This window comes from Sphaeramia orbicularis, chromosome 11, assembly GCF_902148855.1.
Source record: "Sphaeramia orbicularis chromosome 11, fSphaOr1.1, whole genome shotgun sequence".
Lineage (NCBI taxonomy): Eukaryota > Metazoa > Chordata > Actinopteri > Kurtiformes > Apogonidae > Sphaeramia > Sphaeramia orbicularis.
The window spans coordinates 10,803,358-10,822,536 of NC_043967.1; the positions used below are offsets into that span (position 1 = coordinate 10,803,358).

The 19,179-nt window shown below is 38.8% G+C and overlaps 1 protein-coding gene across 1 annotated transcript; it reads left to right on the forward strand.

Annotated features, from left to right (window-relative positions):
- The first annotated feature begins 3,812 nt into the window (after positions 1-3,812).
- nobox (NOBOX oogenesis homeobox) lies at positions 3,813-17,738 on the forward strand. Its single transcript, XM_030148062.1, has 9 exons — positions 3,813-3,846; positions 9,511-10,241; positions 12,056-12,218; positions 12,334-12,440; positions 12,637-12,788; positions 12,916-13,043; positions 14,440-14,701; positions 15,300-15,613; positions 17,287-17,738. Exons 1-9 carry the CDS (start codon positions 3,813-3,815, stop codon positions 17,736-17,738), a joined length of 2,343 nt encoding a protein of 780 aa, XP_030003922.1.
- Positions 17,739-19,179: the final 1,441 nt, after the last annotated feature.

Here is a 19,179-nt window from a genome sequence, read left to right on the forward strand (position 1 = left end):
ACCACTTCTGACCCAGTGACATTATTTGGAACCCTGTTCGCCTCCATGTTACATCTGACACAGCCCCTATATATATATGTACATATGTATGTATGTGTATGTATATATGTATTTATTTGATTGCAGCCTTTCAACAACCTATTTACACTCACTGAACTCACCAAGGCCTCCAGGGATAAAAAAGCAGAGTTGTTGTCATTCTTAAGTTATCGCATAAACAAATTCTTAGGAGATGATTAGATAAACTGAAGATTTGAGGGCACACAGAAGAGAAAATATTTCTAAATAGGCCTTCAGTTTACATTCCATGTATTAAACTGATAGAGCCCAAGGTCACCTGATGAGGAGGAGAGGCTGCAGCTGCTTTCCCTCCGGATCCAGAACCTCATGTGAAGAGCTGCTGATGTACAGTAGGTAATACGCCTCACACTGGGGCTGGGGGGGATTTGTAAATGTGAGCCTTCTTTTTGAGGGAGGGGAGGAGGAACATGGGGTAAGATCCTCACCAGCTGAGCAGCAGAGCTGAGTAGACAGAGGCTTGTTGAAGTTGATGGGGGGCCAGTCAGTACCCCATCTGGTGGTGGAAGAAGAACAACTACAGCAAAGACAAACGAAGGACCACAGACTGCATTCACAAACACTGGGAGTCCTCTCAGAGAACTCTTAACTGAAACTAACTACTTCCAGGAAGGGATGGTAGCCCAGTAGTAATTTCAAAACATTATTAGAGCAGCTATGTGCAAAGCAGTGAAAATTAAAATGTCTTACTGAGTGTACAGGGTTGACTATATTGATGAAGAGTTGTTTTGAAAAGTATGACTCGTTAATCACAAAACGTGCATTTGTTCCCCCCAGTAAAACAGAAAATAAGTTATGGTCAAAATGTGTTACAGGCTCTCGAATACCATAAATATTCCTAAAATCAGCTCAAAACACAAATGTGTAATATTTTCTTGAATTGTGCAGAAAGTTTGGAACTCAAGCGGTAGACAACCCACCGAGACACATATGAGATGTTTTTCAATGAGATAATTTACATGCAAAGGTTAAAGACAAAAAGAGGACAGAGGAGTAAATCAGGCCTATATGTGCAAAGACTGAGATAAATGAGGGAACTTGATCTTCAGGAGAAATATGTGAAAGCAATCCAGAATGCCTGAAAGCCTGTTATATTCAGTTTATCTGCAAAGAGTGAAATTCATATGATTTAATATCGCAAATGTATCAGTATATCTAGGGTTTAGACTGAAATATAAAATGTACCTGTACAGAAAAAAACAAATTAATGTATCTGAAAGTTTTGTGTGCATTTCTCGCCTATGAAACTAGTTTGGAATCATTTTGGGGTCATGTAATTCATGATTTTTTTTAAAGTATAAGTCACGCAGATTGACCATATTTAACCCATAAAGTCCCAAACATCCATTGCCTACCAAAACCATCTACTGTTGCAAACTGTTTAATCACTGTTGATCCATTAATCCTATCAATCCATGTAAATAATTGGTGTAAAATGCAGTTTGCCATCTTTTCATGGTCATCAGATATGACTCATTTAGACGTTCAGAGGCTCTGTAGCGAACGTGGAAACACCATTATCTTCTACAACATTGATTCACCAGTAAAACCCATGGAGTTGGATCAATGACAGTGGATGGACACAGTTGTTTTTATGTTCAGCTATTGGTATCTTTGCTGAAAAAAGTCAATTTTTCTTCAGTTTTCTATGTTTTTGATACAATAATCTTCAACTTTACTCTGATCTTGTATTTACATAATCAGTAAATTAACCCTTTCATGTATACTGGTCACTACAGTGGACAGCTATTCTACAGCTGTTCTCTTATACATTCATGGATTTTTTTTTGTTTGTTTGTTTTTGCACTAAACCCGGATTAAGCATATGGGCAACTGGGCAATTGCCCAGGGGCCCGCGACCTCTGAAGGGCCCTGGGTAGCTCGGGCATAACGAAAATATCTGGTTATCTTTTGCTTACAAATGAAACTGTCCGCAAAAAGTGTTCTTAAATAAATACTGGATACTTTGGAAATGGTTTCTTATTTATTTTTTGTGAAAATGGAGGACACTTCCCTCTCTTTCTAATGTAGTGGATCAATTTTAGATTATACTGATGCTAATGTGTTTTGTTTTCATATCATCATATGCAAGTGAGTGGCCTTGACAAGAGGCTATAGTGGTGCACTTGTAGTTCTACGAGCATTTACACATTTGTACATCAAAATGCATTTGATGATAGTTAGATATTGAAGTATGGGGTATATTTGCATATATTCCTGGAAGTTATTCTGTATTTTGCCAGATTATAGGGATCCTGGGGTTGTGATGATGGGGCCCTTGAATATTGTTGCCCAGGGTACAATGAAGTGTTAATCTGGCCCTGTTTTGCACATATCTTTATTAAAGTTTTAAGACACTACATATCTTTTCTGACATGAACTGGTAATTAACCCTTTCATGCATAAGTCACTCCAGTGGACAGTTATTCTCCAGCTGTTCTCTTGTATATTAACAGGTTTAGTTGTTTTAGTTCCATATCAGCCAACACAGTGGACACTTCATCTCATATCCTGACATTCATACCATTACTATAACTTTGCTGTTCTTGATAAACCTGATCTGCACTAACATGTTTGAGTGTAAATCAATTGTTATTTGTTAGACAAGAAGTTTTTTTTTTTTTTTTTTTTTTTTTGCACATTATCTCGATGAAGTGAGGAATTAATAGCATTAGAATATGTTAAAATGTGAGATGACATCAGATTAGCAGCATTAAACATGTTTTTATTTCATTGTTTTCATATCCCTCTCTGATATTGGGTTTTAAACATGTTTCTTTACTTCAAAAATTAAATGCATGGATATTTTTGTAACTCCACAGAAAAAAAAAAAAAAAACTCGATCGCATTGTTTTTTTCATGCCTAAGAAGGAATAAAAACACTGAAGAAAAAAATCTTGACTAAGGTTCTCACAGTTAATGCATGAAAGGGTTAAATACAAGTTTCTTCATTTCAAAAATTAAATGCAAGGTATCCAGCTGCGCGGACATTTTTGCAACCTCATGTAAAATAAGATAATTTTTATTATTATTATCATAGTAGTATGTCTTTTTTAACTTTATTTTTAGTTTTATATATATATATATATATATATATATATATATATATATATATATATATATATATATATATATATATATATTTGTTTATTTATTTATTTATTTAATTTATTTATTTATCTATTTTTTCATAAGAAAATTTTCAAATGCATTGTTTTTTTTTTCATGCCTAAAGAGGAATAAAAACACTCAGGAAAAAAATGTTGATTAAGGTTTTCATAATTCGTGCATGAAAGGGTTAAATGTAGGAAAATACCTGATTTGCACTGAAAAAAAAAAGATAATATTACAATAAATGGGGCTAAATCACTAAAGGAAGATTAAATATAGAAAAAAAGTCATTTGGGAATTGCCAGAAAAGTATGGGTTAAATATAACCAGTTATGTATGACAATAAAATACCAGTAATAGTCACAGCTGAAGTGTTATTGTCATTTTGATAAATAATAAAATGACTTATTTGACATTAAATCGACTCTCAGTTTCCGCTCACTGATTGGCTGATCCGGTTTCACCTTCACGCGATAACTCTCGGTGACAGGCTGACTGAAGGAGCTAATATTCCATCAATCAACCTCGTTAGCGTCCAGTTCAGGAGCTCTACACTTTCTGACCGGCGTGACTTAATTGATTATTAGTTGAAGTTTATTGATTTTGACGCTGGCAGAGTCGCTATGGATGAAGACTATGGTTTGTCTGAAGATTCTGGTAAGAACCCTGCAGAATTAAAGCGGTTTTTGACTTTTTTTTTTTTCTTTTTTTTTATTGTTCTCATTATTTCTTTGGTTCATACCCAGTTTTTAATTGGAACATGTCCACACTCGTGCGCACTTGTATGTCATTTGGAAAACTTTGGAAAGTCTAAAAGCTTATCTGTCCCTACCTAAGTCATATATTTTGTACCGGTGAGAGACATTTGAGGGCCTTGACCAGTCGTTCATTAACTTCCCTGACCCGGTGTGTGCAGATAGGCAGGCCATGGCTAGTTTTAGCTGCAGTTAGCCGGACACTGTTAATTAGCGCGTGTCAGCTGAGGTGGCACGAGCCGCTGCACAGCTGGGAACTCTAATTAAGAGACAGCACGCGGCGGCTCCTCCTGAGAATGACGTTTATCACGTATTCCTCCACCCCGGGTCACCAGTGACTCACCAAACAGGAAGCAAATTACATCAGGTGCTCATTTCTTACTATATATGCACATTTATGGAGATAATTAACAGTTGTGTCCCCTCGATGCCTCAGCTCATTAACTGATAATGTGAAATGATGTTATAATGTCAAATACCGCCGGTGGAAAAAGTATTAAGATCCTTTACTTGTGACTGTTATGAGCTGTTTTTATTGAGTTAAATGCAGGATTTAGCAATACTATGATGTGTGCAAGAATTTTCCTCAGCAAAACCATGTGACATGTAGAAGAGAGTTGTCATTTGTGTAAAAAAAAAAAAAAAAAATCTTGCAAAATAAAAGGGGAAAAAAATGAAAGAACACACAAGACAAAAATGACAATACAAAAATGGTTTAACAAGATGAAAATATCATAAAAGTAACAAGAGGGAAATAATGTTAACGTGATAATAAGACAAAAACCATATGAAAGAGGAAATGAGACACAAACGATGTAACAAGATGAAAACAATGTAAAGACACAGAGATGACAAAAACAGAGACAGTTCCAATAGTGGAGGAGTTATTTAAAATGTTGATTGATGGAAATTCATTATGTATTTTAAGGACCCGAGGAGTTACATGATTCTCTTTTGGGTCTTGTGCTAAAAAAATATGGGAACCACTTACTTAAAGCTGCAGGAGCTGAAATTGGGGGAAAATGGAACGTGAAAATACACACTCTCTGAATCATAGGGATAATAACAAATACAGATGAGCCTGATGACACATTTCCAAATTTCTGTGTCAAGATATAATACAGGAATGCAGAAAAATATGGTGGCATGTGTCAGATTCTGATCAGTGATCTGGAATTACAGCTGTCAATCACATATTTAATCTCCTATCTGTCTGAAAACACCTGTGAACTGACAAAAGTGTCTCAAGGTAGATTTTCTGCAGTTCAAAAACGCAGGAAAGGGCTGATGCAGAGGGATCATGTCCTCTCTAGTGATGGGAATTCCGGCTCTTTTTACAGAACCGGCTCTTTTGGCTCGGCTCACTAAAAAGAGCTGGCTCTTTTGGCTCCCAAGTGGCTCTTAAGATTTTTTGGTGCTTAATTTATTCCCAACAATAATGTAAAGTTATGCGCAATATGAATTATTAATGTAAAAAAAACATGCACTATATCAAATGTTTATGTAAATGTAAGTACACCTTTATTTATACACTTTACAGAGTGATTAAAAATAAAGTAGAAAGTGCAAAGAGAAATGCTTAACCATTTACAAATGACCTTTACTAACTTTTAACTATTTCAGACTTTTAGCTTTCACAGCGATGCTGTAGATACTGCAGTAGCAGTAACAGTTGCAGTAGACACACTGGTACCTTCATTAATATCTTGTTCACTTGCTTGTGTTTTTTCTTCCAGTTGCACTGATGGATGAACAGTTCTCATGTGTCTGTGCAGGTTGTTTGTGGAACCAGCTCTATATGAGACTTTTGTCTTGTACACTCTACATTCTGCCTTAGTTTGGTCAATGTAATTGAAATGTGTCCAGATTTTGCTGCGTTTCCTGTTGTCACTCATTTTCTCAACTTTTTTTTTACCTTTCCTGTCCGTTTGCGTTGTGGTCCCTGCTCTCTCTCTCTGTCTCTCTCTCTCTCTCTCTCTCTCTCTTGTCTCCTTCCCTCCTGTTCGTGCGCTTGCTGTGTGTGTAACTCCGCCCCTCTCCCCTCTGGTCGGGGGTGGGGGTGGCTCCCAATCAGGAGCCGGCTCCCGTCGTTCACGTCAAAGAGCCGGTTCTCAGAGCTGTTTCGTTTGCGACCGACACGTCACTGGTCCTCTCAGACCACTTGAATCATATAGCCTGGTGATGAAAGTTGATCTTGATATTTTTGTTTGGTCAGTAGCGCTAAAAAATAAGCACTGCAGCTTTAAATTAGTGTATTAATGGGCCTCACTGTGAACATAATCCACTACCAGTAAAAGCTGACACTTTCAAAAACATCATGTAAACAAGAAAAGCACTTGGAGAGCGCAGACCTCCGCCAAGACAGATCCCCCCCCCCCCGCTGATCACCACCAAAATTTAATCATTTCTTCCTTGTGCCAGTATCAACATTTACTGAAAATTTCATGAAAATCCATCCATAACTTTTTTGAGTTATCTTGCTAACAAACAAACAAACACACACACACAAAGCAAAGTGATCATAATACCTCCTGGCAGAGTTACAAATTATTTAAGTATGGTATGTAAAATCTACCAAAGCTATGATCTGTTTAAGTCGCCATTGTGCAGTAAAACAGTCCCAGTGAGCATTTTACTTTTATATGAGAAGTTTTTGGATCCATATTACAATTGCATTAACATCTGTGTTGCATTATTACTTCCATAGATTGGAGTTTTCATGACCATTATAAGGTTTAGGCCGAGCACTCAAGCCATTTTGGACAAATTAATGCAAAATCAATAGGGAGTGTCAACACTAACTACAAGGTTCTCCAGGTTTGTGAAAGGCTGAGATGTATTGAGATGGGTTATTTTGTTATTTAAAGCGACACAGTTTTATATTTTAGACTCCTATTATTACATTACTAGTGCGATGACCATTGGGGAACCACGGGTTCTAGATGTGGTAGTTTTTTTGCCTGGGAGAGCTGACTTTTGGGAAAAGATATTAGTCTGTATTTTGTAAGTACTGACATAAAAATTGTTTGGTAAATCATTCTTTAAATTTTAAATGACAATTAGTATATTAATACCGATATCTAGGGACTGAAGTTAGTAAATGTGTCGTTCCTGTTCTTAACTTCATTTCCTGTAATGTAGCATGGCACTGCAGGGAAAACCCTAAATGAAAATTATTGCATCCATATGTAATGGTTTAGTCAGTCTCCAATGGGTATCTTTACTAAGTTTTGTATCATTAATGTTTATTTGTTTGATTCATTCATTCATTCATTCATCCTCTGAACCCGCTTTATCCTCACTAGGGTTATTTGTTTGATATATGTCTACTTATTATGTGCACATTCTTGAAGAGGTTCACCAAAACCCAATAAGCACATAACCCTTCAGAAACCTGGGGAACATTCCCAAGATGTTAAAGCTGAACTATTTTGAAATACTTAATGTACTGGTAGTTATATCTACAACAATGCATCATATTCTATTAGATAATTATATGATTTTAGCATCACTACATGAAAGTAACATATTTCTAAAAAGTTGACTTTTCATGACCTTTTTACCTCCACCAAGGGACAGTGGAAGTTATGTTTTCATTGGGGTTTGTCTGTTTGTTTGTTTGTCTGTCTGTTAGCAAGATAACTCAAATAGTTATGGATGGATTTGGATGAAATTTTCAGGACATGTTGAGACCAGCACAAGGAACAAATGATTTAATTTTGGTCGTGATTGGGGGGGGGCGGGGCTGATCTGTCTTGGTGGAGGTCTGCGCTCACCGAGTGCTTTTCTAGTTTCAGTTTTGTGATAATGCATGTTCCTGTAAATCCAAGAGGAAAGTAACACATTTTCAGATACACAGTGAAAAAGACAAATCTGAATGGGAGCTAAAGCTGTCAGAGAAATGTAGTGGAATAAAAAGTAAAATATGTGCCTTAGATGTAGAAGTTACAGAAAAAGTTTTATAGACTGGAAATATTCAAGTTAAGTACAAGGGCTTCTAATTTGTACACGAGTAAAAGCAATACCTGCATACATTAAAACAGATGACTACTGGTTACTACTGGTTACCACTGGTGACTGATAAGGCTGAAGGTAGTCTTACCTTTTGCTTGGCACCACTGTGCAGAAATTAACCTTTATTATTTTAATACATGCATCCCCTAAGGTTAAACTGTTGCTTTGCTGGCTGACTTTCTTAAAATAACTGTAAAGTAGCTAGGAGCAATGCAAAGTTAAATCCTATATTTAATGGAACGTAAGTGTGTGCCTTAAACCCTACATGAGTACTGAGTCAAAAGCACTTTTATACCAGTCTATATTCTAATTTACCATTGTTAGAATTTTAAGATTTCATCCCACTTCCCCTAAGGTCCTCAGCTGCACAAAGTAACAGAAAAATGCAGACATTTAAAGCAGTTTCTAATGTTGTACTGAGAGTCAGTGCAGTTAACTCTTTAAGTGCCAGACAGTTAAGGGGCTAATAAGCCTTAAAAGTGCCACAGAATTTGGCTGTTTTTCAGTATTTCGCGTCGTTTTTATAATATTTGAAGAATCCTGCAGGAAACCGCTCGGTAACATCCGACCGATTGCTAATTAGATTCAAAACGCACCGGACGCAGCCGATTCATTATTGATCGTAATTTGCATAATTAATAATAATAATAATAATAATAATAATCTTTATTTATATAGCACTTTTCATACATTAAAAACTGTAGCACAAAGTGCTTTACATATCAGTTTAAAAATCAGTACCGCCCCCCACCCACACCCACCCACTCATCCGCACACACACACACACACACACACACACACACACACATATACATGCAAACCCACAAGCTCACACATACTTAAGAAGACTGACTGAACACGGGTAGACCAGAACAAAAATGTACAAGTAAAAGTAAAACATCAATTTAGGAGGCGCTGTCTCAGGGAGCCATCCGCACCAGGATGCAGCCGCCGACCCCGGCGACCAGGCACCAGCAACACAGCCCCGCATCCCAACTAGTGGGAGAGGGCCAACTGGGACCCCCACCCACCAGAAAGGAGCGGACCCCAGTGAGAGAAGGCGCCACAGCCCCCGGAGTCCACAGCCGCCCCCCGGCATGGAGGGCTCCCTCTGATGAAACACCGGAGAATAAGAAACATTAAAAAGATATAAAAATATTATTCGGTCGCGTGACCTCAAATTCCCGTCTGCTTGGTCTCAAAAGGGGGACACAGAAAGAACGTCATCAAAATGTGAGAAAGAAATGGGGGTGGATGGTTTGTTTGTACACAAATGTGGCGTGTTCTCCAAAGCCGATCTGATCGGCCCGTGGCACTTTACAGGTTGTTTTCGTAAAGCCGATTTAATCGGCCCATGGCACTGAAAGTGTTAAAGACAGATGTGATGTTTTTCTTAGTCCATGTTAAACATCTGGCAGCTACATTCTGGTACTGATTGAAAAGGTGTTTAACTTTTCAGGGTCTTGTTTAAGTAACTATAATAACCACATTTTACCAAGCAGTCCATGTTTTACAGGACAAATGTGTGTAAACCTTTTCTCTCCTGTTGTAGTCTGTCCGATCCTTCGGTGTGAGGAAGAGGAGGATCTGGAAACGAAGACTGACCAAAGGGAGATAAGGGAAGAAGAGGAGGAGGGGGTGTTTATTCAGAGGGAGGATGGAGAGGCTGTGGAGGAGATGGAGCAAAAAGAAAAGGAGGGGGAGGATGAGAAAGAAAAAGCTCTGTCAGAAGAGAAACGCACAATGACAGAGGGAGAAGAGGAACAGGTGACGGCAGAGAGTAGGCTGAAAACGGAGGAGGCACGGGAAGTGCAGACAGAACACGACAAGGTGAAGAACATTGAAACAGTGTCTGATAAGATGGAGGTTAAAGAAACTAAATGTTCAGAAGAGAAGGACAAACAGAAGAAGGGTAGAAAGAGGCGAGGTAGGAAGCAAAGTGAACGAGTGAGAAACAGAAGAAGTACAAAAGGTGTCGGTGACAAAGTGGAAAGAGACAAGAAGACTCAGATACAGGATGTTGGAGGAACCAGCCCAGAGGACAGTTCAGCTCGGCCCGAGGCCCCTGGTGAACTGATGGACAGCTGTGACCTGTCTGACCACATCTACCTGGGCTGTGGGGGTTCAGGATTATATTGTCCCCAAGTTCCCATTCCCCTGCTGTATTCCTCACAGCCTCCGGTCCCGATCCAACCTGCACCTCCTCAGTCCCAGGACACAAAAAGGCCCCACAGCCCCTTCCTACAGCATAGTCTCCCCCAGCCCACCCCACAGCCACTTGAGGTGAGAATATAGTCCACAGTGATTAACCTGCTCTGAGATCAGTTTCTCCATTTGAGTCTAAAATTATCCAGTGAACTATGTTATTATACCTTATTCTTTACTCTTGCTTATCTTACTTGCTTATCTAACTGTAATCTTACTTTTTTTAATCCATAGTAATCAAGGTGATGTATATTTGCAGTAAAATTAAAATCTCAGTGCCAGAAACTTGGTAAACATAAACTGCAGCACAAAACTTAACTGAATTGCCTCTATACTGCAGCAGCCTGAATCAATACTGAATCTATCTATCTATCTATCTATCTATCTATCTATCTATCTATCTATCTATCTATCTATCTATCTATCTGTCTATCTGTCTGTCTGTCTGTCTGTCTGTCTGTCTGTCTGTCTGTCTGTCTGTCTGTCTGTCTATCTATCTATCTATCTAATCTTTATTTTACCAGGTAGGTCAGTTGAGAACAAGTTCTCACTGATGTGGCCAAGAGGCAGCAGAGTGGGTAGATAAAACCAGAAAAAACAAACAAGTTACAAAGTCACATGACAAGCCATAATAGTGCTAAAAGGGAGTAGTAATGAGTAGTTATTAGCAGTAAGAATATAAAGTATATAAAAACAGTAAGAATATAGAAACAGATAATACAGTTTTATATGTTGGACCAGTGCTAAAAGATACAGATGCAGTATACATGGAAACATGTTTTAAAAAACAAAATGGCTAAAAGCAAGTGCATTGATCCTGTAGTAATAGTAATACCACAACTTTTCAAGTATAACTTTTCAGCATGTTATCATTCAAAAGGTCTGATGGAAAACATGACTTCTGCTCCTCCTCTTCACCTTATTTGCTTTTTGTTGAAAATCTACCCTTTCACATGATTTTTGCCAGTCGTGGCTGTTTTCTGACAGGCAGGGGGCTTAAATATGCTATGATGGATGTTCTGATCTCTGGTAGGATTTACTCAGTTGTGAATTTATTCCTGGTTCAAGAGAGACAACATGACAGCTCCAACAATTGTGATATTTTGGTTTCATTTTTCCATGGTGCATGACACTACATCAGGTCATCTAACTTTGTACTGCTTGGATTTAGACTGAGAGGAGAAGCTGCAGAGGGAGGGTTTGCATTTTCCACCTCTGCCATTTTTGTCCCTGATGACTGGCCCCTGCAGCTTAAGAATGTGTTCAACTTAACCACAATTTTTCAACATTCTCTGAAAATGTAAAATGCAGAGAGCTCCCAGCAGTATTTCCTTAAATAAAGTAAATTTTAAAAAAAAAAACATCATTAAAACTTTATTGAAATGAGTTTTTTCATTTAGTATTCCCATCTCAGCAGCACCAGATTGTGATGCAGAAAGAATTTACACCGATTTGAGAGCACAGATTGATGACTACAGACAGGCAGCTTCATCACATTCAAAGAAACACAATTTAAATGAATTATCAGATATTGGTGAAAAAAAAGCTATTAATTTAAAAAATGCTGAAAATCATATGTATACCAGTAGATGGTCAGCCCCTAATATGTTCTGACAATGATTTCCAGGTCTGCACTCATACATTGTTACTCTTTTTTTTTTTTTTCACTGAATCAGCGTCTATTACTGTTTTCACTGATAATCAGGACTAAAACATTCGGCTGTGTCTGCACGTCTCAGTGTTATTGTCGCTGAAACACAACATTCCTGATTATGAAAATTTTTATTTACAAACTATGTTGATTTAAATGCAGTTTAAAATGTTAATCCCTACACTGACAAATACATTTGAGAATAGAAATAATGAGGTAAACTTTTATTTCTTCACGGCAGATGGAGATAACCCAAGTGTACTCCACCCGACGCTCCATCCGCTACAGCACCAGGGGCCAAGGCCAGACCCTCAGCTTTCCTCTGATGCCAGGGTTGGAGTCAGTGGACAGCTGCCTCCTGCCGCCTGCACCGAAGAAGAAACCACGAACCCTCTATACCACTGGTAAGTGAAATGACTGTTAGCTCAAGCATATTTCAACTTAATGCAAATAGCTCCATTTGCATTGTGTTTGTGTCTGTCTGTATGTGTGTGTGTTTGTTTGCATGTATGCATGCAGATCAGTTAGAGCACTTGGAGGCCCTGTTTCAGGAGGATCATTATCCTGATGCAGACAAAAGAAAAGTCATTGCTGCGTCAGTTGGAGTCACACCACAGAGAATAATGGTTAGCCTTCTAACAACTGTTTTCTTATGACTCTCCTGTCCATTTGAAGAACCTACTTTTGACAATAAAGAATAAACTATTTTCTGAACTAATACTAAAGCCAGTACATTAGCTCTTGTCTCTCTAATCTTTTTCTGTTCACATCCTCTTTCCATTTTGTTTTATTTGACTCCCTCTGTATATTTCTGTGTCTCAGGTGTGGTTTCAGAACCGCAGGGCTAAGTGGAGGAAGGTGGAGCGCTCCATCACTGCAAAGATTGAACACAGACAGAGTCGAGCTGGATGCAGCAGCAGCAGTTCCCCTCATCATCAGGTCAATCCTGTTTTCTCCAGTTTGGCACCCAACAGGTCAGTAACCCCTAGAACATATTCTGTGTTTGCAATGTGGAGGTTCTCCTAACTTGTTTGATATACTTACACAAAGTTACCTGCAAACATAAATATGACCTGTTTTTGTCTTTTTTTTCCTTCCTAGTAAGGGACCTTCCTCTTTTTCTGGTCACTCTACCTCCAGGCTGCCCCAGCTTGGCCCTACAGCTCCTCCTTTTTCCATCCTGTCCAATCAGACCTCATCCTTGTACGAAAATCTACTGACTAGTCCAGGTATGAGAATATGCACTGATTTCAAGTACACTGCTCAAAACTTATAACGTCATTATGCTCTATGGTGCAGACACTTTACTTTTCCTTCATTGAATCTCTTGTCCTCTGTGAGTGCCCCATCATCCTCACGATGATCATTATCTCTTTAGCAGCTCATTAAATTTCTCTATCAAGTGGATGCACTGACCAAGAGTCAACAATTTATAATGGCAGCATTCTAACCATTACCATTGTTCTTGTCTCTTGCTCTGTTTAGTGAAACAAAATGATAAAATGATCATACGTCCACCAAATCTAGTACCATGAGTCTCAAAACAGCTGTTATGGTAACTTTAACTTCAAGATGGTAGCTGTGTTGAAAAAATGCTGCTGTTAGAAATACAGCTGCTGAAAATAGTTTTACTCATACATTACATGGTAAATTTGGTTGATTTTGTGTCCAAATGCATGTTGAAAAACTATTACCAAAACTCCCTTATCAGTGTAATAATGAGATTTTACAGATAGTGTTGCACTAATTTATGGATTTATAGCCTTAATGTTGTGAGCATAATCATTACTTTGCAAGTTTATTGTGATTAAAGCAGTAATGAAAATAAACTCATGAGTACTGTTTGTCTGAGTGTCCAGATTTAGTCCATGTTAACCTATAGGAATGTTGTTTTGCTGCTGCTGAAGAAATAATGACACAGCCTAAACCAGAGAAAATGAAAAGAAAAATGTAAGTTTGATTGTAAAAGAAAAGTACATTTAATAAGAAGTCAGAAATGATGATTCGGGTCGTGGATTGTATTTTTATGTGATAAGATGGTCACATAGCGCTATAGAAATCTAATCTATAATAATAATAATAATAATAATAATAATAATAATAATAATAATAATAATAATATTATTATTATTATTATTATTATTATTATTATTGTTATTATGTGATCCTATGCCCTACTTCATGGAGTCAACACTGTTGTGCTGTCATGTTTTTGCAGTAGCTGATAACAGACTTTTTCCCGTTCTTTTGTTACATTTATGGAGGTAGGCATCCGGGACAAAAACCCTGACAAACACTGCTCCAAATAGTTTTAGTGGCCACCGTGGGACGAGGTGTATTCAATTGGATGTAAACCACAACCTCACCACGAGATGCTAATGAATATCACACACAAACACTGTAAATGCTTTCGATTTTATGGGATTTAAAAAGTTGTGAAATGAAGTTGATAAAACCGTCAGAAACCTTGTAAAAGTAGAATTTTTTTTTTTCTCACAGTCCATGAGTTGAAGTTAGTGAACTTTAAGCTCAGTTTACCTTCACCCTGCTTGTGGAGATGATACAACTCCTCAGACACTGAACTACACTATCTTTAATGCAGTGTTTGTGTGTTTTCTCTTCAAGGTCAATCGAGAGCAAGAGATGGGGACCAGTACCAGCTTTCATCTCAAGGAGGTTTTGCAGAGTACCACCCCCGCCCCATGCACAGCCCTCCCCCATTGCGGCGAGCCAGCTTCCCCTTTCATACAACATCCTACAATCCTGCAAATCCCACTCCCCCTCTCCTTAACACTCTGGCCCATACCCCACCTCTGTTTCTGGATGCTCTAGAGGGTGGCTCCTCCTTGGCACACCATGACACCCAGACTCTGCAGGCTGACACCAGGTCAGCTCCGCTCACAGCACACTGTGACTTGAATACTAGGAGATGATTTCGACAGGAACGAGAAGTACAAGTACTGACAGGAGGAGAGACAGCTGGGAGATGTGCAGACATGAGCAGGGATCCTGTGAAATAGTGATAATGATCGCTCACACAGTCAGTCCCTATAGTAGATGGAAGTTGGTTTTAGCAGTCAGAGACCGTGCTGGGGCGTGTTTAATTTAGTAATTGCTTTGTGCATAAGTATTTTTATGACAACAAACAAACCCCCACATTTGACAAAAACAAGTACGAATCTCAATGTGCTGTATTTCCAAATCGTACCAATAGGACCCAAATTCCACAGTTCTGTGTTGCATCTGGCTGTGCAAGTCCCACCAAGGGTGTTTTTGTTGGGAACAGTGGATTGTACACAAAACACAATGTACATACAAATAAAGAAAGCACATGTGATTCATGAAATCTATCCAAAACTGTGAAAATCTATGAACAAATTGATGCAATATGCTATTTAAATTCAGTGATTAGTGTTTTTATTTTTATTTTGTAATACAACAATTATGCCTTTGTGTGCTACTAAATATCTTTTCTGTACTTCCAGTTCTTTGTTTGACTTTGGGGAGAAGCTTGACTACACGACCTCCAGTCAACAGAACAACCTCTCATACCAGCTGCAGACCTCCTACCCCACCAGTCAGACGCACCATCAACCTCAAGCTTCACTGCCCCGCATGACTTATCTCACCCCATCCCCATACCTCACCCCCAATCCTCCAGATTCCAACCCTACCTCTTACCTGACCTTTGGTCCAGGTGGAAACTCCACTGGGGTGGTGACCTACTCCACTGGAGGCCACGCTTACTTCCAGTCCCAAAGCACTGGACAGATCCTGCTGCAGTCCAGTGGTCACCATGGTGAGTTACTGGGGTGACAGGCAGGGCCGTGAAAAGGGATATTGTTTTTTTAATTTCATTTTAAAGATTTTTGTTAAAAAGATAATGTTGTATTTAATGTTCCCTCAATTTGAAAGATGAAACTCTAAATCCCAGAAGAACTGCAGCTCTCCAGTTCCTACTCTATTAACACTGGTTCATGAGTACAAACCAAGTGCAAATTCAGTCAAAAGTACTTAGTTTAAAGGGTACCAGAGTCAAATTGTTCACTTGAAGTAGATTACTATTATGATCAAACTGTTCACTTTATTTCTCATGCAGATTTCATCATCTATAATGGACCTTTGTATGTTTCTCTAATGTAAAATAATGAAACAAATTGTGTCACTGTTTACTAAATTTCATCTGCTTACCTTACAGTACTTGAAATTGTGATTAGTCTATGCCTAAATCGGGGGTTTCTGTAGGTCTCTGGAGGGCTTGGATGTTGAATTTGCAGCAGGGAATCATTTAGTCCTGTAATTTGTCAGTCCTTCCCAAGAAGTCTTTATTTTATGTTGAAAACTGCATAGATTTTCACAGAATTTTCCATGTTTGTTGAAGATTTAGGTTTACATTTTGGGAACTTGGTAGTCTTCACACAAAAAAGTCACATGATTTAGTATCACATTGTTTTGGACCATTAACTTACCTTTTCTGTAGCTTTTGAAAATCTAGAGAAAATAAGTAAAAAACACCCAAAAGGCTTAAAAACAAAACTTGCTGAAGAAGTTCACTAGGGAACAAGTACAACCATTAGATCTGGGAAAAGTAATTTTAATTAGTTTTATTGCACTCCACATTGATTTACATTAATTTGTCTTAGCTCCTGACCAAAATGGCTTTGGGTTCTATGCTTAGGCATTATAAAGGAAGGGAAGCCCTGTCCTGAATCAGTGTTGTGTTCACAAATACAGTAACATCAGTTGTGGGAATAGGCTACAAAGCCACATCTTGGCAGTGATTTCAGTCAGTTTCTAAATTTTTAACAGGCCTGAAAATAAGATGAAAACTACATAAGACAGCCAGGGGAACATCAAGATTCACTGCTGCGTCTTATGGTTTGGTTTTGGCAGCTTGCCTTATGCTTCATATGCTGTTTTTTTGTTGGTGGTGTTTTTTTTTTTTTTTTAGATTAAATTACTTTTGTTTTCTTGCCATCATTTAAAAGTGCATGCTGCACCAGCCTCTGAAATGAAAATATAAAAAATGACCACTGTGAGCAGACAACTTCATTAATATGAGCAAATTATTTAAACCATATTGGTAAAGGAATTGGACTGGATATTTACAGCATGAATAGGTGAGCTGGTTGTCTCCAGAGTGGGATGGACTTCATGTATAAATTTCAGACTCCTCAGACTCCCCCTGACCCACACTGGATGAATTTAAAATCTCTGAACAATTAGCAATTAATCTACAGGAATTAGGATGCTACTGTCAAAAATGTACTTTTCTGACATTTGTTTTACATCACAACATGTTACCTAAAATCACACAATGATGCAGCACTATGTGTGCTTTTATTTCAGTGTAATCAGATACAGGTTGCATATTGAGGGGGCTTCTTAAGAACAATATAGTGGCAGCTCTGTTTAAAAAAAACAAAACAAAACAAAACCCTTCTGTTTGATTTACTGTGTGTTTACATCCAGGTGGGATCACAGCTTATCAGTCGTTTCCCTGGAGCAACATGTACAGTCAGCCAACTGTCCACCAACGTCCTCAGTGTCCTCCATCCTACCCCAGTATGATGGGGGCTGCCAGAGACCACCAGCAGCCCTCCTCCACCGCCCTGCCTCCATCTTTATTTTTCCCCCGCGGTGACCATGGGTCCTCACAAACTAACATCCAGCGCTCATCACACATCCAGACCCACACCAGCACCAGTAGCGCCACCACCGTCCTGCCTCCTGTGTCCACTCTCCGGCCCTCTTGCATCAGAGCGGAGAACACTCCACCTAAGGCTGCACCCCTGCTGCCTTCACAGGTCAGCTCTGCCTCCCCAGAAAGCCCTCCAGTGCCCCCCTCTGTCAAAATTGAGTATGACAGTCCTCGAGAGATCCACAGTCACTTCCACTGTGACTTTTCTCCCATACATTTTTGACTGCACGTTTGTGTGTGTTTGAAAGAGTGTGACTTTAAACTATACTAGCACATCCTATGTTTGGGTGAATATTCCTATATTTTCTATTTTGTAGTTCTCTGTACATTATGTAACTACTCTAAGTTTAACGGTTGTAAGTAAAAATATTAATGTCAGCTGTCTTGGCTGGGCTGCAATAAATGCTCACTGTTCTGATAATCTTTTAATTTTGCATTTAAAGCTTGAGTGTGTCATATTTAGTGACATCTAAGTGGAAACCAACTGAATACCCGCATTTTACTACACCTCTTCCTGTTTTGTCCACTCAAGGCTTCTAAGTCAAGGAGAAAGAAAAGTCTAAACTCTCAAGAAACATGGAAGATAGGAAGACCATCCCCTTTTTTGAATGAGTATATACTAATATACTAATGAAAACATAATTTTAAATATATTTTGTTCAATTTCACTAATAAGATCCTACTAAATTGCTATAAATCTGGACCTTTGGATGCTGCTGTTTACTTTATCCCACTGTTAAGGCCACTAGAGGGCACTGTTAATGTGTGCGAGACGGCCACACGCTGACTGCGATCTGACGGTTTGTTGTTTCTCAGACATCCCTCCATCATGACAGGGGAGGGGTGTAAATGACAGGCTCTAATCCGATGGAGAAGAATAAAGACAGTTGTTACGAGGGGAGAGGTATCCCAGACAATCACTATACAGCCCAAATCCTTAATCTGTGTTGCCATCTGCTGTGTTCACACACTTACTGCACTTTCCGCTCTGTTTGTTCTTAGTATGCAGGAGCTTTTGGAAACCAAATCTTTATATGAAACTCTCCTCTGAAAGAGCAGACAGCTTTTTCCTGAAACTAAAAAAGACATTTGAGACTTGCATGCCATTTATGCTCTCAATAGGGAAAGTGAAACAAAAAGTTTCCTGTTTTAACTGTAGTTAATATTCCTGGATGGTAGTCTTGCTGTATGTAAAGTCAAGTTTGAAGTGAAGCTTGAATGATGTGGGAGTAAAGAAGGAACTGTTTGATGAAAAAGAGGAGGTGGCAGGAACTAGGGGAGCAGACGTAGGAGGAGGGAGACGGAGGAGTGCAGAAGTGAGTTGGTCTGGGGACAGGGGAGGAGAGCTGTGATGCACTGTTGCTATGGGAGGAGAAGAGGATGATGGGTGGGCTGTGCCAGTAGGCGTGGGAGGGGGAAGATGATGGGGATGAAGGAGGAGTGTGTTTGTAGCACGGGTTCTGGGATGAACAGAACTGCTGGTTATGTAACTACTGTATTTGGGTTTTTAATGAACCTCTCTCTTCCTGCTCACTGGCTACTGAGCTGTTACTGTTGGCAAGAGGAGTGCAGTATAAATACGCACACATAAAGTTATTTTTTTGTCAAAGTTCAGAAATGTCTCAAACTCCTGCGTAAAGAAACACACACAACACCTTCATTTC